General features: G+C 44.6%; 1 protein-coding gene across 3 annotated transcripts in view; it reads right to left on the reverse strand.

Annotated features, from left to right (window-relative positions):
- Window positions 1-707: 707 nt before the first annotated feature.
- coro1ca (coronin, actin binding protein, 1Ca) overlaps window positions 708-23,327 on the reverse strand; it is a 50,280-nt gene continuing 27,660 nt past the window's right edge. For 2 of the 3 annotated variants that reach the window (XM_084177487.1, XM_084177488.1), the window contains exons 3-11: window positions 14,104-14,226; window positions 11,678-11,807; window positions 10,978-11,159; window positions 7,441-7,560; window positions 7,121-7,225; window positions 6,790-6,935; window positions 4,006-4,063; window positions 3,598-3,840; window positions 708-1,779 (exon numbers count right to left, since the gene is read on the reverse strand). In XM_084177487.1, coding sequence (XP_084033613.1) covers window positions 1,660-1,779; window positions 3,598-3,840; window positions 4,006-4,063; window positions 6,790-6,935; window positions 7,121-7,225; window positions 7,441-7,560; window positions 10,978-11,159; window positions 11,678-11,807; window positions 14,104-14,226 — 1,227 coding nt within the window. In that variant the 3' untranslated portion in view covers window positions 708-1,659. The remainder of the gene's footprint in view (window positions 1,780-3,597; window positions 3,841-4,005; window positions 4,064-6,789; window positions 6,936-7,120; window positions 7,226-7,440; window positions 7,561-10,977; window positions 11,160-11,677; window positions 11,808-14,103; window positions 14,227-23,327) is intronic. The other variant, XM_084177489.1, reaches the window with a different exon arrangement.

Below are 23,327 nucleotides of genomic sequence, written 5' to 3' on the forward strand. Positions count from 1 at the left end.
TTGGTCCTTCTCTGGGCAGCACACAGGTCATTGCCACAAGAACCCGTACAAGAGAAGCACCCTAGGTGACTGCATGTCATGAGTCCAGGCTCTGTCGTAGCCGGCCGCGACCGGGAGACCCATGGGGCGGCGCACAATTGGCCCAGCGTCGTCCAGGGTAGGGAGGGGAGGGAATGGCCGGCAGGGATGTAGCTCAGTTGGTAGAGCATGGTGTTTGCAACGCCAGGGTTGTGGGTTCGATTCCCACGGGGGGCCAGTATGAAAAATATAAAATTATGTATGCACTAACTGTAAGTGGCTCTGGATAAGAGCGTCTGCTAAATGACTAAAATGTAAATGTAAATGAGTCAGTAGCACTGTGACTTACAGTGCAGAGCTTACAGTACATACATACCATTTGTGTCACAGGGCCAGATGGGGGGGACATACTGACAAACAAACATAGTGGCAAACTATGACACATTTCTGTTTCATAAGACTGTAACGCTAACAATGTTTATCGCAGTGGTCACCTAAACGATTCAAATGATTTTTGTATTGGGGCATGTGCATTGTAAACTCCAAACAAGAAAACAGTTTAAGGTGAAATCTAAGGCTACGAGAAGTTAAGGTGACATCTAACCTGTCATTTTCATCTACAAAGCTAAGGGGAGTTCTCTAATACCCTTTCTGTTCCTGGGACACAAAATAGATGGAGATGATCAAAACATTGTTCAAGTCGTTTACTGTGATAGATGCATACATAAGTTATAGAAGGTATCAAACTTTATGAAAGGACTTTGTTTGCTGCTTGCTTAGTAAGACAAGCTAGAGTTAGAGATCAAAGATAGAGAATGAACCTCGAGTAGAATATCTATTTTAAGCATTAACTCTGGTCAGGAGATGTTAGCAAGTGTCCAGACAGTGGTCCCATTATGATGTAGTCCACTAAGAGGGGAGGAGAGATCTGAGTTTCAGAAAAAAGAGAATGAGAACCTTCACATAACACTTACAGCATGAATCATACCTCAGTACTTCTGTTGTCTTTGAAATCTAAAAGCTCTACGATACATCAGGATCAATTTCTCTGAGTGTTTGGTGGTCAATCAGTCAAGTTTCTCATTGATGTCTTTTACAGTATTTGATTGATTATTGAAATCTTCCCCCCCCTCTCCTTGCATTACCAGCCTATTGCATTGTCCCATATAGTTCGCATTTTGAATCTTCCCGGGAAAAACAAAGAAAACGAAAGAAAAAAATACTGTCAAGGAGGTGTATAAACAAAACTCCTTTAACATTTGGCAAGATAAGAAGTTGGGGTATCGGGGAGAGAAAATACTGATACCTACATATAAAACATTTGGGTTTACCCAAATAGGAACTGTTCACATTGGAATTTTCTTGGTCACAATCTTAAAAAGGAATATGTAAGATTTTTTCATACAACAAACAAAACTAAACTGCCACTTATTAAAAGGAATGGAATGGTTTGCCATATTTCATCTGTGTTAACTGAGGGTTAGGGCTGGCTAAGAAAAAAGTTCATCTCGGAATGTTGCTTGGGATCGTTACTAGGCAGGTTTCAGGCGGAACTCTGTCATCTAGATTGCCAGCGACTGGTCCCGCCCACCTCCCAGCCAATGGTTCGTCCTGAATTGTGGCAGGGTGGGGGGAGGATCCTTAAATGGCGATCTTGGACATCTGCTCCTCGAGTTGGATGATTCGCTTCTCCTGACTGCTGACCAAGTCCTTGAGGGATTTGATTTCTTTCAAGACCTCTTCCAGCTTGGCTTCGTTTTTCTGAGGAATACAGAGACAGGAGCAAGACATAAGATACCCTTTCTGGAGATGTTTGTGCCAGTGTCCCCCCCCCCCTCCCCGGTTAGGTTTGGTACATTGTTATCTAAAAACAAACATACTCTGTTTATATCTACTGAATTTCCCCAGATCCTTTTTAATCCTCACATCATCGAGTCTATCCCTGCTGGCTGCTCTGCAGGCAGGCTACACTGCAAGCAGGGCTCTAGTACCCTGTGGCACCCTGGGGGTTAACATGGCGCGCCTGCCCAGACTGCTATGATTACAGGCCAGAGCTGCAGATAGAAGCTGAGGCCAGGGCTGGGTCCCATGCGGGCGGCTGTGTTGTGGACGAGGTAGGGCAGGACACCCAGAGCACTCTGCCTATGGGCAGGTGGGTGGGGGGACTTCTAGTAACCACCTTCTAAAACACACCCTGCCAACATAAACTCTACGGGCTCTATTTTCGTCTGGCGTTATGGCAGCGCTAGTGTCAAACGCACGTTAGTTAGCATTTCTGTCATGTAAAAACTGGCGCATTGGCATTTTCCAGCCCTAACGCCAGGTTCGGCAATTTACCTGTCTTCGATCAGCTCGCTTGCGCTCAGATGGATGGGGTGGAAATAGTTTAGGTGTCCTTAAAAACATGATCCAAAGTGCTAATTTCAGGCAGCGTTGATAGGGATATTTAAGACTAACCAAAAGCTGGTTTTAGCGGCAACGCAGTTGGTTATGGCATACATTTTTACAGCGGAAATGCATCCTATCCAGCCATGACGCACACTGCCCATATGCGCATGGAACAAGAGTAGCCTAATGTGCTTTTGGTGCCTGTATTTTGTTTTATTTAATTATAAACCAAGCATAGCCTCACCCTCTCAATTAAGGCTTTTTTTTTGTCTGCCCAATGCAATCGCCGAAGCAGTAAAGACTGTCGATAAAGGGTTTGGCTCCTGAGACCGCTTGGAAAGAAATCTTAAATCACCAAAGCTTTTATTTATTCTATGTATATATTTCCACATTGAAGCCACACAATTACTTAGAACAATGTGGACTACAAACAGGTTCAAGTTAAATTATTTAGCAAAGACGGGATAGATCTACATTGTTATTTTGTTTTAGTAAGCTGTTTAACAGAATATTACGGACTAACATTGTAATTGGAGTTGATTCCAATGCAATACATAAAAGACCGTAAATACACAACTTGAAGCGACCACATATTTAGCCATGGAGCACGTTCTGATTGGCCAGTGAGGTGACAAGCCTCGACACACCCATAACTTGTTTATTCATCAAAACCCAGTCCTTTCGCGCCAACGCCAGCATCTGCACCAATAATTGTGCTTGTGAAAATAGCAAAAAATATTTTAAACACACCCGGACCTATAGTGCTACTGCCCAGCGCTTAGATTGAGCATCGCATTAGGTTTGTTAAAATAGAGCCTTCCATGTTCCAAGGCCCTAGCTGCAATGTGCCGAGGCCAGGGCTGAACTAAAGGCCATTAAAGACTACGTTTCAGTGGTGAAGGACGGGGTAGGTGTGGTGATCATCAGACTAGTCCTGGGAAAGCACTGTAATCATTCACATGTAGATACATACTGTAGTGTTGGTATACTGATCCAGTCTGGTGTCAACTTTCCCTCAAATCACTAGTGGCACATTGTACATACAGAAGAATATCCTGGCATCTGGTAAGTAGTACTTTTGTGCATACAATTCAGTGAACAGAGAGAACGTACCAGTCTCTAGCATACAACCCAGGCAGTGTCCTCCCCAGATAGACAGAGACACAGACAGAGACAGACAGCAGTACTCACTATGGATGGAGTGGATGAGGCAGACTTGTTGGCTGGGCTTGTGTTCTCCGCATTCTTGCTCAGCTTGTTGTCCAGAATGTTCTTCTTGACCACCTTGAGGTCGCGGTTCTTGCCAGGGACGTAGCCGTTCTTCAGGGAAATGAGGATGGGCTCGCCGTTCTTCCCCTCGAACCAATCCTCCGCCTCAATGGCACAGTCTGGTCCTGCCGTGTCTGGGTACAGGTCGTCCTGGAACAGGTCAGACTGCGGGGAGAGAGAGAGAGGGGCATAGAGACAGCTGTTAGAAAACACTGGACCAAACACATTTAATAGAGCATAGCCTCAAAACAGAGTTTGAGTTAAACGTGGCATTGATTGTTGAAATCATTCATATATTGAATGTCTCTAGATCAGAATGAAGAAGCTCACCTTTCTTGGCACAGTCATGATGATAGGTTCACACTTCCTTTCGTGCAGTTTATAAAACCTGTCAACATAGAAGTACAAAGAAGCATATTACCCACAACATCACATAACAGACCTACTGTCTAATATCCTTTCACACACTGCAGCCCAACCCAATGCACTTCTACTTCCATGACACTGGCAATACTCTCAAGCAGCCTCAGTAAACATGGAGCTGTATAAAGGCATGATACATGATTCTGATTGGCAGGGCCTGAGGTAAACACAGATGAGCGAGCTCCCCTTCAACATGTGGTTCTGTGCTGCCTCCTGGTGGACATAGCTGGCCAATAGCTTCACATCACAAGTCATGTCTTCCTCATAGACGCTCATCATAGACCCAGCCAAGCACCAAAACACCTGGTTCAACTAATCAACTAGACCTCGCTGAATTGAATCAGGGGTGTGCCCATCAAAGCATAATAAATCAGATTAGCAGCCCTAATCAGATTAGTTGACCTTTAAACAGGTCAACATTCACAACGCCGCAGGGCCAGATGGATTACCAGGATGTGTTCTCTGAGCATGCGCTGACCAACTGGCAAGTGTCTTCACTGACATTTTCAACCTCTCCCTGTCTGAGTCTGTAATACCAACATGTTTCAAGCAGATCACCATAGTCCCTGAGCCCAAGAACACTAAGGTAACCTGCCTAAATTACTACCGACCCCATAGCACTCACATCTGTAGCCATGAAGTGCTTTGAAAGGCTGGTCATGGCTCACATCAACACCATTATCCCAGAAACCCTAGTCCCACCTTAATTTGTATACCGCCCCAACAGATAATATAATATAATATGCCATTTAGCAGACGCTTTTATCCAAAGCGACTTACAGTCATGCGTGCATACATTATTTTTTTTGTGTGTGTATGGATGGTCCCGGGGATCGAACCCACTACCTTGGCGTTACAAGCGCCGTGCTCTACCAGCTGAGCTACAGAGATCCACAGATGTTGCAATCTCTATTGCGCTCCACACTACCCTTTCACACCTGGACAAAAGGAACACCTATGTGAGAATGCTATTCATTGACTACAGCTCAGCGTTCAACACCATAGTGCCCATCAAAGCTCATCACTAAACTAAGGACCCTGGGAAATAACACCTCCCTCTGCAACTGGATGCTGGACTTCCTGACGGGCCGCCCCCAGGTGGTAAGGGTAGGTAACAACACATCCGCCACGCTGATCCTCAACACGGGGGCCCCTCAGGGGTGCGTGCTCAGTCCCCTCCTGTACTCCCTGTTCACCCATGACTGCATGGCCAGGCACGACTCCAAAACCATCGTTAAGTTTGCCGATGACACAACAGTGGTAGGCCTGATCACAGACAACGAAGAGACAGCCTATAGGGAGGTGGTCAGAGACCTGGCCGTGTGGTGCCTCAACGTGATCAAGACAAAGGAGATGATTGTGGACTACAGGAAAAAGAAGAGGACCGAGCACGCCCCCATTCTCATCGATGGGGCTGTAGTGGAGCAGGTTGAGAGCTTCAAGTTCCTTGGTGTCCACATCACCAACAAACTAACATGATCAAAGCACACCAAGACAGTCGTGAAGAGGGCACGACAAAACCTATTCCCCCTAAGGAGACTGAAAAGATTTGGCATGAGTCCTCAGATCCTCAAAAGGTTCTAAAGCTGAACCATCGAGAGCATCCTGACTGGTTGCATCACTGCCTGGTATGGCAACTGCTCGGCCTCCGACCGCAAGACACTACAGAGGGTAGTGCATACGGCCCAGTACATCACTGGGGCCTAGCTTCCTGCCATGAAGTGTCATCAGATACAACACACTGGAGTAAAACCACAGCGCTGCTCTGACTGTGGTAAAGCATTCACCTTAAGCAGCCTAGTGCAACATTGGTGCGTGCACACTGGAGAGAAGTCCTACCACTACCTTGAATGTTGAAATAACTTTTCAGTATTAAAAGAACACCAGCTTGTTCACTCTGGAGAAAAGCTTTACCGTTGCTCGGACTGCAAGAAGGACTTTGCACAACTTTGTAACTATGGTCCCCTGTAGCTCAGTTGGTAGAGCATGGTGCTTGCAATGCCAGGGTTGTGGGTTCGTTTCCCACGGGGGGCCAGTATGAAAATGTATGCACTCACTAACTGTAAGTCACTCTGGATAAGAGCGTCTGCTAAATTACTAAATTGTAAATGTAAATGTAATCCAGGACCTCTACACCAGGCGGTGTCAGAGGAAGGCCCTAAAAATTGTCAAAGACTCCAGCCACCCTAGTCATAGACTGTTCTCTCTGCTACCTCACGGTAAGAGGTACCGGAGTGCCAAGTCTAGATCCAAAAGACTTCTCAACAGCTTCTACCCCCAAGCCATAAGACTCCTGAACAGCTAATAAATTGGCTACCCAGACTATTTGCATTGTGTGTGTCCCCCCTCGTTTATTATCTATGCATAGTCACTTTAATAACTCTACCTACATGTACATATTACCTCGACTAACCGGTGCCCCCGCACATTGACTCGGTACCCCCTTTATATAGCCTCGCTACTGTTATTTTACTGCTGCTCTTTAATTATGTTACTTTTATTTCTTATTATTTAGTTATTTAATGTATTTTTGGTATTTTCTTGGTATTCTTTCTTAAAATTGCATTGTTGGTTAAGGGCTTGTAAGTAAGCATTTCACTGTAAGGTCTACACCTGTTGTATTCAGCACATGTGACAAATAAAATTGTATTTGAAAATGGCTGATCCGTTTCCTTATCCAGCGAGTCGTACCTGGCGATCTCACACTTGTTGACATCCAGGCCTCTCTTGGGCATATATCCCATTCCCCTCTGGGGCTCCTTGGTGGTGAAGGTGTTGAGGTAGTGGACAAATGGGGCCTCGTCCGTGATCTCAAAGTAGCGGATGCTGCTGTCACCCTACATACCACAGAAACAAGATAAGCCTTTTAGTGTTTGGAACAGTACAACGTTTTAGTAATGTCTTCATGGATAACACTGTATCATGCCTAACTTAATGGATCAGAGTAAGACTTGTTGTAAGTCACGTGCACAACAGATCAAATAGATGTGTGTGTAATATTTGCCAGAAAAACTCCACTCACCTTACCACACAGGTAAACCACATTGGTGTCTGGGTCATAGAAGGGCAAGAGGACTCCATTGCTGGTGTCCATCTCATGCACTGAGATTGCCTCATCCATGGCTTGCTGTAAATTAAACATTGACATAAAGTCAGTTACTGAGCAGTGCAATAACATCTTTATCAGGGCTGCGTCCCAAATGCCACCCTATTCCCTATATAGTGCACTACTTTTGACCAGAGCCCTATGGGCCCTGATCAAAAGTAGTCCACTATAAAGGGAATACGGTGTCATTTGGGACTAAGCCCAGGAGTAGTGATGGTGAGGATGGGGTGACCCACCGGATTCCATAGGGCTAGCTGTCTCTCACTCATGCGGCTGAAGCCTGTGGTGAACACATTCCCGTCCGACAGGAAGATGGCCCTCATGGGCCGTGCCCCCTCGTGTGCCTTTTCCTTCTCCTGTGACGCAGAGGGTCAACAGTCAACATACTGTGGGTACATCCTAAATCATCTCAAAGAGATCCCTTTCAAATTAGGAAAGAGTAGTCTCCCTAGGCAGATGGGTTGCCTCCCACAACGTTTCCAACGTTCCAGCATACGTCAGCACGTACTGTAATACAACGTCTATTTGGCATAGAGGAACTACGTCACCGTACCCACATCCCGGCACAAAATAGTAGCTAGCGAGATACAGTTTACGGAGGTTATTTTTAATGAGTGCATTTTGAAAGTGGCTAGTTTGCATCTACTATCTTCACTAAAACAATTGCAAAGGTTTTGCCTGCAAACGTCGAATCACGACGTTCTGGCACAACCCACCCCATATCTTTACCAAAAAGTTACCGTCATATACAGTACCAGTCAAAAGTTTGGACACACCTACTCATTCAAGGGTTTTTCATAATTTTTTTACCATTTTCTACATTGTAGAATAATAGTGAAGACATCAAAACTATGAAATAACACATATGGAATCATGTAGTAACCAGAAAAGTGTTAAACAAATCAAAATATATTTTAGATTCTTCAAAGTAGCCACCCTTTGCATTGATGAAAGCTTTGCACACTCTTGGATTTCTCTCAACCAGCCTCACCTGGAATGCTTTTCCAACAGTCTTGAAGGAGTTCCCCCATATGCTGAGCACTTGTTGGCTGCTTTTCCTTCACGCCGCGGTCCAACTCATCCCAAACCATCTCAATTGGGTTGAGGTCGGGGGATTGTGGAGGCCAGGTCATCTGATGCAGCACTCCATCACTCTCCTTCTTGGTCAAATAGCCCTTACATAGCCTGGAGGTGTGTTAGGTTATTGTCCTGTTGAAAAACAAATGATAGTCCCACTAAGCCCAAACCAGATGGGATGGCGTATCGCTGCAGAACGTTATGGTGGCCATGCTGGTTAAGTGTGCCTTGAATTCTAAATAAATCACAGTGTCACCAGCAAAGCAACCCCACACCATCACACCTCCTCCTCCATGCTTCACTGTGGGAACTACATATGCGGAGATCACCCATTCACCTACTCTGCGTCTCACAAAGACACGGCGGTTGGAACCAAAAATCTCAAATTAGGACTCATCAGACCAAAGGACAGATTTCTAGCGGTCTAATGTCCATTGCTCATGTTGCTTCGCCCAAGCAAGTCTCTTCTTATTATTGGTGTCCTTTAGTAGTGATTTCTTTGCAGCAATTCAACCATGAAGGCCTGATTCACGCAGTCTCCTCTTAACAGTTGAGATGTGTCTGTTACTTGAACTCTGTGAAGCATTTATTTGGGCTGCAATTTGAGGTACAGTTAACTAATGACCTTATCCTCTGCAGCAGAGGTAACTCTGGGTCTTCCTTTCCTGTGGCAGTCCTCATGAGAGACAGTTTCATCATAGTGCTTGATGGTTTTTGCAACTGCACTTGAAGAAACTTTTAAAAAGTTCTTGACATTTTCCGGATTGACTGACCTTCATGTCTTAAAGTAATGATGGACTGTCACCCCTACCTTGTCACAACACAACTGATTGGCTCAAACGCATTAAGAAGGAAAGATATTCCACAAATTCACTTGTAAGAAGGCACACCTGTTAATTGAAATGAAGCTGGTTGAGAGAATGCCAAGAGTGTGCAAAGCTGTCATCAAGGCAAAGGGTGGCTACTTTGAAGATTCTCAAATATAACATATATTCTGATTTGTTTAACACTTTTTTGGTTACTACATGATTCCATATGTGTTATTTCATAGTTTGGATGTCGTCACTATTATTCTACAATGTAGAAAATAGTAAAAATAAAGAAAAACCCTTGAATGAGTAGGTGTGTCCAAACTTTTGACTGGTACTGTATACCAGACCCTAGTCACTGCTGTTGCCTAGGGCCAGGTTTACGAAACTAGGAAATATACCAGACCCTAGTCACTGCTGTTGCCTAGGGCCAGGTTTACGAAACTAGGAAATATACCAGACCCTAGTCACTGCTGTTGCCTAGGGCCAGGTTTACGAAACTAGGAAAATAGTAACAAATTGTTGAGATGAGTAGAAACATTAGTAAGGTTGCAAAATTCCAGTAACTTTCCCAAAATGTCCAGGTTTAATCAGAATTCCCAGTTGGAGGATTCCCAGATTTCATAGTTATTCCTTCCTGATTCCAGGAATATTCCAACTGGGATTTCTGGAAACTTTGGGAATTTGACCACCCTATAGAGCAGGTTTGTTAGTGAAAAGTCCTGTCAGTGGTAGAGTTGAATTCCGGTGACTGGTATCCCGGGACTTCCCGACCAAGCTCCTTCCAGTTTCCCAAGAAAAATTATCGCGGTCCCGTGGGCCAATAATATTAAATGTTTATGCCGCACTAATGCAAAAACACAAAATATGCACTTGCGAAAACCTGCATGAACCGGACATATCAAGTCTCTGGCTTCATACATTAAATAATTGACATTAAAAGGTAAAACAATTCTATATCATTTATTTAAAAACATTTTCCAAGAAATTATCAAATAGTTTGACAACCCTGTTTGTAAGCTTACAAAATTATATCAAACTTAACTGTTTATCTTTGCCAGCGATGAAGACATGGATGTCTCATGGTATGGTATACAAAATGGGTCAACTTTGAACACCTCTATCTCTTAAATGTTTTGGCATTCAAGTCTAAAGTCACTTTGACCACTTCTTCCATGGGCAAACATGTATGGAAAGTTTTGTTTAAATCAAAAGGGATGCTGTCAAAAAGTGATTGAATTCAAATGTATTTACCCAATAACAAAAGCGAGTGAACAAATCTTTACTAATCAGATTCGTGGGATTTGATCAATCGTGGCGCTATCCATGGTGCTGAATCTCCACTACTAGACCTATTCGCTTGTTTGTTTAGCGGAGAATCGGATATGTTCCCTGTGACAAAGTCACCACAATAAGCTGGTTATCATAAAGTAAAAACAGCCACAATCTTCTGAAATTCCCCTGATAGCCAAGTGCAAGGGGAGTCTACATTTTTTGTTTTGTTGTACCTTCGACTGAAAGATGTCAGCCAGGTCAGTCAACGGTACACTAAAACAAAAAATGTAGTTTTCACTAGGCTGTAGGGTAATAACCTCATAATATTTTAGGTCTACATTTAAACTAGGCTACAACAACGAAATAGTATGGTGACTGACAGAACTTTGAGTTGATTAAATTGTGACAAATAGACCTACAACAAGAAACCATTAAGATTCCAGTCCATATGTCTCCATTTACAGCGGTATAATCATTTTCGCTGGTATTATATGCTTTTAAATAGTATTTCCTTTTTGTACGGGAATACCGGGATTGTACCAGGACGGTTCCAATTTTCTCAGGAAGGATTTTTTTTGGGGAAAATATTAAATCCTAGTCAGTGGTGCTCACCCCTACAATCTCTTCCTTGCGGGGGTTGATGACGCGGATGGTCTTGTCCTTGCAGGCGGTGCAGATGAGGCTGCCGTTGCGGTTCCAGCAAGCGCTGAAGATGACGTCAGGGTGCATATCCTCCAGCTGGATCATGGCCTCGCCCGTCCCCACGTTCCAGATGATGATCAGGTTGTCACAGCCTGAGGAGAGAGGAACACACACATTTTATATAATATACATACATAAAACAGCCTGAAGAGAGATGAATACACATTAATATACACATACTACACAAAAGGAAAAAGGACACAATGCCAAATAGCACTGATATGGCAAGATAATACCATCTACAACTCATAGCTCATTCTGGTTTGGTTTTGACATGGAGGGTAAAAACTGAGTAAAGCAGTATTTTTAAAGTCAATGAGGACAGATGTGCGGTGATCAGGAATCTCAGTGTTTAGGGGAAATGAAGCCTTGGGGAGTGATGCAAACTCACAGCAGGTTGCCACTTCTCTCAGCGCGAGGAGAAGATTAGAGAGGGGGGGGCAGAGAGAGTGAGAGGGCTGATGACGACACAGATTACAACCACAAAAGCAGAGGCACAGAGGCTGAACCAGAACTATAATGATAACATTTAAAATGTCCACCTCACACAGGCCATCCAGTCACGACATGTTATGAGAAGGGTTTTAATGGACAGGAGGACGCCACTCACCAGCACTGAGCAAGACGTTGCGTGCCGTGGGGTGCCATGTGATGATGCCAACCCTTTTGGAGTGTCCCTCCAGGACCACCACGGGCTCAGACATGCCGGTAACCAGCCCGTTCTCAGGGATCTGCCACACCTGCAGACAGACACGGGTCAAAGGTCAGGACCAGGACATAGCTAGGGTCACTATAGGATCATATACTGAGGTCAGACATACAGCTGCAGTTTCCCTGCTGTTAGCCTGTGTCATAAAGCTGTAAACTACTGGTCCACAGAAAGCAGTACATTCACATGAACTAACTTGTCAAAAACCCTTTTAGATTGACATCACTGTGACAGGAAGTCAGTAGATCACACTTACAACCAAGAGACTGAAGGGGGCAACAGAGACTCAAGGTTACTCATTATACTGATGTTTTCAAATCAGAGTGTATTGGTCATGTACACAGATTTGCAGATGATGTTGCTGGTGCAGTGAAATGCTTGTGTTTCTAGCTCCAACAATGCAGTAATAATACCTAGCAAAACAAAACAATAAGCACATAATCTAAAAAGTTAAAATAAAGAAATATCAGAACGAACAATGTCAGAGTCCGGAATATATAAATAAATAAACAAATATAATGGTGTGTGTTGACAGTATATTAATAGAAAAGGTGTGTATAGCAGTAGTTATATAGGATGAGCCATGACTACAACACAGTATATACATATAAAATGGGTAAAACATTACTAATGTGACCAGTGTTCAATGACTCGATGTACATAGGGCAGCAGTCTCTAAGGTGCAGGGTAGAGTACCGGGTGATAGCCGGCTAGAACAGTGACTAAGGTTCAGGGCAGGGTACTTGGTGGAGGCCGGCTAGTGGTGACTGTTTAACAGTCTGATGGCCTGGAGATAGAAGCTGTTTCTCAGTCTCTTGGTCTTGGTCTCGGTCCCAGTTTTGATGTACATGTACCGTCTCCTCCTTCTAGATGGTAGCGGGGTGAACAGGCCATGGCTTGGGTGGCAGAGGTCCTTGATCTTCTTGGCCTTCCCGTGACACTTGTGCTGTAGATGTCCTGGAGGGCAGGCAGTGTGCCCCCGATTATGCATTGGGCTGACTGCACCATCTTCTGGAGAGCCCTGCGGTTGCGGACGATGAAATTGCCGTACCAGGTGCTGATACAGCCTGATAGGATGTTCTCAGTTGTGCATCTGTAGAAGTTTGTGAGGGTCTTAGGGGCCAAGCCGAATTTCTTCGGCCTTCTGAGGTTGAAGAGGCGCTGTTGCACTTTCTTCACCACACTGTCTGTGTGAAGGGACCATTTCAGGTCTGGTGATGTACACGGCGAGGAACATGAGGCTTTTGACCCGCTCCACTGCAGCCTCGTCGATGTGGATGGGGGTGTGCTCTCTGTAGTCCACAATCAACTCCTTCGTTTTGTTGACGTTGAGGGAGATGGATAAGGTGGAGATGATATGGTCCTTAACTAGCCTCTCAAAGCACTTCATGATGACAAGAGTGAGTGATACGGGGCTACAGTCATTTAGTTTAGTTACCTTTCATGTACATGTAGCTTACTTCCTCGTGAGAACACAGCCAGTAGAGACTATTCAAATATGGTACACATTGCAGAATCAGAAAATGTATCTACGGAAATGAAGACTGAAGTTTAAAGTCATTATCTCTAGGAACTCTGACAGCAGTAGACTGTGTGACAGTATGTAGTCTCACCGCTGCACTACCACACTATCAGAGCTCCTACTCTAGCTGCAACAGGTAACTATGGATACAGCAGTCTCAACAGAAATAACACGGTTCATCACGACACTTAATCTAAAGTCAACATTACTTTTAGAGAACCTTTTCAGAGTGTATTTCTAGCAGCAATCTCAAATGTTCTGAAGAGAGAGGAACCTTTGACGGTTCAACTTCTGTAAATACACTTGGAACACTGCATCGATTCACAGACGGAGGACTTTTTCTGCCGTTCATAGAGTTGCATGGGGAAGCCAATGCCTACAGGTTGGGAAGTGATAGAAGCATACTTAAGAACATAGCACACACTCTGATCAATGCTATTCACAGCCCAAATAAGGACATAGAGTATAGCACCAGCCTCAAACAAGTTAGTGACCTCATCCCTATAAAAAGGCTAAATCATTCCCCACGTCTCTCTCTGGGTCTAATCTAATCCAGACTAGAGTGCAAGCCCTGCCTGCACGTATCCTTAGCTACCCTATCACCATCTGATTCTGCACCCATCCCTACGCTATTAGTGTCTGGCCTTTCACAATCAAAACCAGTCATCTGTCAGTTGGCATCGGGGAGAGGGTGTGTGTATACTGTACATATGCAGGTAAAGTGTAAACATACATTATTGTACTACTCCACTGAGAGGGACAGTCTCTGCTGAGGCGTGAGGAAAGGGGTGACTGTAAATCTTACCATGACCGTGCAATCCTCCGAGCCGCTGGCGATGACCTGGTCATTGTGGGGGCACCAGTCGATGTCCAGCACAGGGCCCGTGTGACCACACACTGTGGGGTAGGCCTTGTCAATGCGGCCCGACTGTGGAGAAACAGAGGCATGAGATTTAACACCAGAGACACTGAGGTGTATGACCTTAGGTGATCTGAGGAAACACACACAAACACACAGAGAGAAAAATAACATTCACACTCTCTCTTAGAAAATGAGTTTCCAGTCATTCAATCCTTGGGTAGAATCATTGTTAGACAAATACTGTGGCGTAGCCTGAGAAGAAGGGGGGCAAGGGAGACTGAATTCTCAACCTCCACAAAAGAGCGAGGGAGAATGAGAGATGGCGCAGATGTGAAGAAACCATGCATAGCCCTGTGACTGTTAATGTGTTGCTGTGTGAAGGAGGCCAGTGACTGAGGCGAGGGCAACAGGAAGACCCCTCCAACCAAAGAGGAGGAGCTCTATCAGGTAAAAACCACACATTTTGGCTAGGGCTGGGCATTACTAGGGACCTCACGATACGATCACGGTACTTAGGTGCCGATACGATATGTATTGTGATTCTCACGGTTGCTGTCCGCGGTTCTGAAACAATCTTCAGTGAGCCGTAGAATTGGCGCCTTTCCCTATGTTGCTATGTGCATAATAGCAAAGTTAACCAGCATATTGGGATTGAGAACAATGCGGCGGAGGCAGCGACAAGGAAACAGCCCTTACCTTAGCCTAATTGTATTCGAAAATTGAGGAGCGAGGAAACCCCAATTTAATTAGGTCTAGAATCAATAGCTTAACTGTTAAATGTACCTGGCTTTAGAAATCACCATATCTACAGAAATAAGACCGATCATTGTTCTGTTGCCTGTTTGAGTGTTTGTTTAATAGCCTACTGATTCCGTGAGCACCAAGCCTCATGCAAACGGCCAAATGTCGGATAAAGCAATTTCGGCTGTTTTTAATCTTTGCTATGCAGTAATAAAGGCTTTTTATTTATTTATTTTTTAGAACAGACAGGTATTACTTATACATTTATTTAGTGTTGTTTACACTGTTCCAAACAGGCAGAACAATTATATTGTAATCTAACAGCACCTGTTTGTCACATAATATGCACGCAGCTCTCGCTCCTATACCCTCCTTTTTCTTGATCTTCTTATTGTTATTATTACAATTACTTATTATTATAATGATGATCGTAATAATAATGTCGTTATCATTAGTAGGCTTTCTATAGTAGCCTTGTATAGCCACCATCAAGCTGTAGGCCTAAGAGCGCATCCTGTTTAGTCTTAATACCGTAACTTAATTAGGCCTATACTTCAATATATAGGCTACTGTATCAAATCAAACATTAATTCATTCATGCCATCACACAGCATACGAGACATTCATGCTTTGAAATGCAAATCAAGCATTTTATTTTTAAAATTAACAAAGGGAGCTTTGAATAATTAGCCTAAACAATAAATAAACCGCAATTCACGAATGCATGCAACTGTTTTTAGTCAGCTGTAATAAAGACTTTATAGATATTTTTTTCCAGTTAGAACAGACTGGTGCATTTATTTATTTAGTGTTGTTTACATTGTTCCAAATGGTCCGAAAAAAGTATAATATTGTAATCGAACAGCAACTGTTTGGCAGACATAACTCACGCAACGCTTGCTCATATACACTCCTTTTTCTTGATCTCCAGTAGTTTCCACAATTAAATCAAAATGTCTTCAACAGATCTGACTTCCCCTTTCCCTCCTGAGAAACCAGTAAACATTCACCCGTTATAGTTTCTTTTTCACGTCCTCTGTCTCCATTTTGCTGTCGCCATTACTGTGTTCAGAGTTTGTTATAACCAATTTATTGAAGTGATTATGATAGGCTATAGGTCCGGCCCTATTGTTCACATGCATGCGATGCTTACATGTTTCACGTAAAGAGAGCAAGGGTTGAGGGAATAGGGAATGTTTTTCGTAAACAAATTAAGGATTTCGGTAACAGAACTTTTCAGTCAGAAACAAGTAAGAACCTAAATGGCTGAAATGATGTTGCCGCTTCAGCACGGACAGTGCAATAAACACTTGCTGTGCTGTGGTGCCTTTTCGCTGCAGTAGGGAGGAGCGAGACAATGTGCGCCAGTCACACAGGCACTCGCTGTCTTTTTTTTTTTTTTTTACACAGTGTGACCATCGGGCTCGTTCTTGATTCATTTGTGTGTCTTAATTATTTAATTAAACAGTGTGCTTAAAGCATCAGACAAGCTCAGTGCATATGTAGTTGAGTTTATTCAAACACATAGGGTGTGTAGTCTATATCACATTTACATAATTATTCAGACCCTTTACTCAGTACTTTGTTGAAACACCTTTGGCAGCGATTATTGCCTCAAGTCTTCTTGGGTATGACGCTACAAGCTTTGCACACCTACATTTGGGGAGTTTCTCCCATTCTTCTCTGCAGATCCTCAAGCTCTGTCAGGTTGGATGGGGAGCGTCGCTGCACAGCTATTTTCAGGTCTCTCCAGAGATGCTCGATCGGGTTCAAGTCCGGGCTCTGGCCGGGCCATTCAGAGACCTGTCCCGAAGCCACTCCTGCATTGTCTTGGCTGTGTTCTTAGGGTCATTATCCTGTTGGAAGGTGAACCTTCGCCCCAGTCGGAGATCCTGAGCGCTCTGGAGCAGGTTTTCGTCAAGGATCTCTGTACTTTGCTCCGTTCAGCTTTCCCTCGATCCTGACTAGTCTCCCAGTCCCTGCCACTGAAAAACATCCCCACAGCATGACGCTGCCACCACCATGCTTCACAGTAGGGATGGTGCCAGGTTTCCTCCAGACGTGACACTTGGCATTAAGGCCAAAGAGTTCAATCTTGGTTTCATCAGACCACAGAATCTTGTTTCTCATGGTCTGAGAGTCCTTTAGGCAAACTCCAAGCGGGCTGTCGTGCCTTTTACTGAGGAGTGGCTTCTGTCTGGCCACTCAACCATAAAGGCCTGATTGGTGGAGTGCTACAGAGATTGTTGTCCTTCTGGAAGGTTCTCCCATCTCCACAGAGGAACTCTGGAGCTCTATCAGAGTGACCATCGGGTTCTTGGTCACCTCCCTGACCAAGGCCCTTCTCCCCAGATTGCCCAGTTTGGCAGGGCGGCCAGCTCTAGGAAGAGTCTTGGTGATTCCATACTTCTATTTAAGAATGATTGAGGCCACTGTGTTCTTGGGGACCTTCAATGCTGCAGAATTTTTTTTGCACCCTTCCCCAGATCTGTGCCTCGACACAATCCTGTCTCGGAGCTCTACAGACAATTCCTGCACTGTCAACTGTGGGACCTTATATAGACAGGTGTGTGCCTTTACAAATCATGTCCAATCAATTGAATTTACCACAGGTGGATTCCAATCAAGTTGTAGAAAGTTCAAGGACATTTTCAAGTCTCATAGCAAAGGGTCTGAATACTTATGCAAGTAAGGTATCTGTTTTTTATTTTAAACACATTTGCTAAAATGTCTAAAAACCTGTTTTCACCTTGTCATTACGGGGTATTGCGTGTAGATTGATGAGGACATTTTATTTAATCCATTTTAGAATAAGGCTGTAACGTAACAAAATGTGGAAAAAGTCAAGGGGTCTGAATACTTTCCGAATGCACTGTATATGGAAAAAATAGTTTAAACATTTCAACCAATCGATTGGTCGAAAGAACAGGACGACTCTTGGTCGACCAATATTTTTTTTGAGTTGGGGACAGCCCTAAAATGAAGGCATGTTGTTGGTAATAACGTCCTCATAGACATGCCAGCAGATGCTTAGTTTTTGCTCTTTAAAATGAAACCCTGAGATAACCTTGAATCTGAGCCCCTTATATAACACCCTTATACAACAGGCCAGATGACCAGAAATAACTTTCCCAGCCGTCATACAAACACACACACAAATGTAACACACGCACACAACAAAAGGAGCCAGACAAACAGAAGGCTTTCCCAGCCACCCAGCTGACTAAAATCAGTCTAGCCTGGGAGGGCGGGTTCTATCTTGACCTCTGACCCCAAGTGATTTGAGGATCAGGTGCTCTCCACAGTGTGAAGTCTGGGTAACGTGAGCTCTGAAAATGCTGTGGAGGTTAGGGTTGGATTTGGGAGACTGACACGCCCTTTTCCTTGCTCCCGTTTGTTGAATCCCCAGCTGGACCACCGCAGGGCCTGACAGAGATGATGTCACTGAGGCAGAGAGAGCCCTGCTGTAATGGCTGCAGCCCTATTTAAAGCATAATGGATTGCTTCATGAATATCACGCACTGCCCACAGCCATTCTAGCATTAGACTGGGCACCATGACAACAATGGTTTCAGAGGAGCTAAATATAAGTGCTACATATTCAGTCACGGGTAGAGAAGCGCTTTCCAGGTCTCTGTAGACATTAGAAAACAACAAACAGGGAATGTAAGAATTACATACTACAGCCTTTAGTTTTACGTCAAAACTCAAGACGAATGCTTAGAATGACCATTCAGATAATAACCTAAGAGTGTGAAGTCAGAGAACACAACCAGATTCAAGTATGCAGCTGCTCTGTCCTCATGGAGATGTACTAGAAGCGTACGTGGACAGAGAGAGGTTACAAACGAATGAACCTGAGTGGGCGGTCTAGGCCCTATGTCTAAATGCTTGTGTAATAGCAGGCAGTGGACTGGCCACTAGGATCCAGACCAGGATATGAGTCAGTATGCTGTCTGAGGTCTCCATCTTTCTCCATCACTTCCCTACTGTGCCACTGAGGAAAACAAAGACTGTCCAGTTCGACTCTGTTGCCCACATGTCACAATACACCACACACAGTCCTGTTGTTGATATTACTAAGCAACATGACTGACTCACTGTTCGATTTGGCAAGGACTAGATTATATGACACTGGGTAGTTGTTTTGTTAAACTGGCCTATATATGTATTTACTCCGTTAAACACAGGCATCATTAAGATTTCTCAATCATAAAGGAACCATATGAGCCTATTAGGTTAAAACCTGATTACAAGTGGTCAGTGAGTCACAGTTCAACAAAAACTAATTTGGAAAAAGGTGTTTCATTTTGGGAGCGCCAGAGATCGAGGACACATTCACAGCCCTCACAACCTCACCTGACTGACAGAGTTGGGCCATGACACATACTCAAACTCCAAGCTCAGTGATCAAAGTCCAGTCTATGTGAGTGTGCTATTCGTGCGTAGGTGTGTGAATCTAAAATCACAAGACCTCGTTCATGGCTCCATGCCTCGCCCTGTCCAGAGAACACTCCCGGCAATCCAACATCAGAATACTAAGCACCTGTTCTGGGCCTGTGAGTAACATGCTGACTAGCCCGGGAACACGCGTGCGTCCGCATGTTGATTTCGTCCATCCACACCAGACTCAAAATCAGGACACGCAGGTTGAAATATCAAAACGAACTCTGAACCAACTATATTAATTTGGGGACAGGTCAAAACACATGAAACCTGCTGTTGCTAGCTAATTAGTCATGGAATGTAAACATTGGGTTGTTATTATATCTGAAATGCACACGGTCATTTCTTTCTGGATCTTTGTAGAATTTTGACCCATTTTGAGTCACACAAAATCATGTGTTCTCTACTCTACTTTATCCACAGATAAAAGGGGAAACCTAGTCAGTTTCTAGTAATCTCTCCTCCTTCAGTCTTCTTCCTTCTTCTTCTGTGGGCTTTACATGGCTATTGGCAACCAACTTTAAGGTTCATTACCACCACCAACTGGACTGGAGTGTGGACTTCAGTTCATCTTTCAATCACCCACGTGGGTATATGCTCCTAAAAACCAACGAGGAGATGAGAGGCGTGACTTACAGCGCGTCAAGCGTCACAAATATAACCAAGTTCTATTTTAGCGCCTGGCTACGCAGACTCACGTTGACACGCGTGGGCAGTTTGGATTAAATGATTGAATAACGTGTACATTTATTTTGCAATACTCACGCACGCAACGCGGGCGGTGCGATCAGCATGTCAGGGATAGGCTTCTCTGAATACTTAGCCAGAGAGGAAGGAGGACAAGCAGAGCAGGGAGAGAGTCGTTTGTGGAATCAGAGAAAGATTGGCGTGGTTCCAAGCAAAGTGGCCCATATTGCAGCAGTGGCCTGAAAGTGATTCTCAATCCTCCTGTAAGCAGCAGGATGTGCAGCAAGAAAAGCCAGAACTCTGTGTGGAGGGATGTAGGCTACTGAGGTGTGTGAGGGAAAGGGGTGACTCAATCTAGGCTCTATCAGCAGAGGACCAGGTGTGACAGAGGGATGTAGGCTAGGCCTATATAAAGGACACTGCTCAGTTCTACCATTTCTTCTTTCCTGCTTAGGTCTTGCGCAGTGCTTAAAAAGGTAGACTCAGCGATATGACGTAGATGCAGAACGTAAACAGCATAGTGGGTCATTCATGATGAGCTGCAGGTTTCCAGTAGTTTATTTTACCTTTACTTTAGCACGGAATCCCATTGAGACCAAGGTCACTTTTGCAAGGGAGCCCTGCAGTTGCCAGTAGACCCGATTGTTTATTTACAGGGACAAAGGTGTGGAGATGGCAGACTATGACCTGGGTATGTGCAGTAGATGGGCATATATGTGCTGACCGTGAATGACAAACACTGCTACATTATACAGTAGTATCCAATAAGTGCTGTAGTGCTGCCTGCCTGGCTCAGTGGTATTTCCTGCTGAAATAGTTGTGTTGTGTCCTCTAGCTGCTGCCTGGTCCACAGACCACAGAGACATTAAGGCTGTGCCCCAAATGGTACCCTATTCCCTATAGCGCACTATAGCCCTATGGGCCCAGGTCAAAAGAAGTGCATTATATATGGGATAGGGTGCCATTTGATACGCAATCACAGACTAGGACCATGTGCACAGGGTCTTGGGAGAACCTCAGCACTCTACTGGAGACTCACATTCCTCAGAACATTTCACATGTAAACTCTAGCTGTTAGACATCTCACACCCTTGTTCAAATGATACGCTTGTCAACACTTTTGTTGCTCTTTACCAAAAAACACACCAGTACAGTACAGGCTCTCACCCAACCAACATAATCATCTGCATGGTTAGCTTGTGAAGAGAGGACATTGAGCCCAGCAGCAGTGAGGGCAGCCCTGTGTGTTCTGTCTCTGTGAGTGCGCTGGAGTGTGAGTTAGCCATGCCAGACTTGCTCTAGGACTGCTGTAGGCCTATTACCACCACAGTTCATAGGGCTGCCGACCGTGCCGTCCAGCGAGCCTGAGAGCCTGTCTTTCCAGACATTCCACACCTCGGCCCCAGGCAGCTCTGGTATGGCTGTGACTAATGAGAGCGAGAGGACCGCAGGGGTGTTAATCACATAACTCTTTGAGGTGTTAATTTTGTTAGTGTCTGCTAAACACAATAAGGAATTCCACGGTCCGAGGGAAGTACATGAGGATCTCGCTTCAAGCCTGAATACATATTATTTGATAGCGTCGTGATTATCTACATAAGGCTGGAATGCTTGTGTACGGTGAGGTCACTGATGGTTAGGAAAGGACTGCCAATCAACAGATCACAGCCAAAATGGTTTCAACAGTTCTAAGGCAGGCATGGCACCACCATGCTGCCTTTAGAGTGCAGTACATACACATGTAGGCCGTCTTACTCCTTTAGACCACGGCTGTTCAACGCGTAATGAAAATCAGGCTGACAGTAAACAATCAACCTCCTAAATTCAGGTTAACACAGGTAACTACGCTACATTAACATTGAAATAATAAGGAGCAGTACAAGGACTGGCCTGTGGCAACCTACCTTGGCTCTGACTGACTCCTCCCTTGGAGGGTGAGCGGCAGCCTGAGGCAGGTACAGTATCAAAGATACAGCCAGGCCAGAGTTTTATTACACGGTCATAATATTTACCCCAATGTCATTCAGTAACCACAGGAAGAAGGTGCAAGGTGAGTGAGTAGGTGCTGATAAAGTAGAGATAATAGTGCTCTAAGCTAGAGACCAGGCAGAGTAGTAGGAAACTCTACATGTAGGAACAGATTGTTACTCATCACTGCCCCTTTACATGCCTGGCTGTTAAGTGACATGACAGAACACTTTCACAACACAGGAACACAAAGAGTTACTCCTGAAATAGACCAAACCAGCAGAGCAAGGAATGGCAGACAAGACCGCTGATCATCATCTCCATGGCAACCAGCCCGGTGGGAGAGACAGGAGACAGGGTAGGTGTGTGATTCATGTAGACGAGGTGGGAGTTGAGATATTTGACATCCTGTTGAGCAAAACACTGACATGAGTAGAAAGGGGCTGAATAGCACAGTCAATCTTGATGCGAAACTGAGGCAACCCATCAAATAAAGGCTAGATTAAATTAAGCATTCAAGACTAATCTCAGTCCTCAACAGTCTACACGTTTTTGATGTTAACGACCAGAACACACAAGGGCATGGACTAGGCTATGTGCTGTCTAATATCCTGTGAGAAAAAATGTGTGTCAAGCAAGCAGACCTGTTGCATAGCAACAAGTGAAGCTGCACAAAACCTCATAACAAGATATAAAAAATGTTATGGACAATGACATTAACAATAACACTTTCAATACCTAAACCCAAGAGATGAGTCATGCACAAACACACCCTTACAGCAAAACATGTGATGCTCTATAGGAGGGCTCTTACACGCATGCTTCCCTCCGAGCACAATGGACCTTTTTACTTTTCCACTTGAAAGCACAGCTGAGGCTGCTGCCTGCAGACCAGTCAGACCCCGGGCTGGTCTCCATGGGAGGTAGAGTACAGTCAGACTGGACAGGACACCACGGTTGGGCCCTCTCTCTGCTAGGACTACATGGCTGGAGGTCTGCTCCAGCTTTAACACGGTAATGGAGGGGTAGAGCAGAGGGCAGCTGGCCAGGCATGAGTGATGGCAGGGTAGGAGCCAAGACCAACATGTGGTTGCCCAGGCCCAGTCAGGTTGGGAGAAAGCCTGCAGGTACACCGAGAGAGGGAGCGAGAGGGAGCGAGAGAAAGAAACTGGAGGTCTATTGCCCATGGAAAGTGTTTTGTCATAGAGATCAAAAGATGAACGAATCCTGGGCCCAACATTCTAACAAACCCCATTAACAAAAGGTTTATAGCAGTGGTCACCAACCGGTCGATCACGCTGTTGGCGGTAGGTGCACTTGATTCA

The sequence above is a fragment of the Coregonus lavaretus genome (genome assembly GCF_964263955.1).
Source record: "Coregonus lavaretus genome assembly, chromosome: 14".
NCBI classification, from domain to species: domain Eukaryota; kingdom Metazoa; phylum Chordata; class Actinopteri; order Salmoniformes; family Salmonidae; genus Coregonus; species Coregonus lavaretus.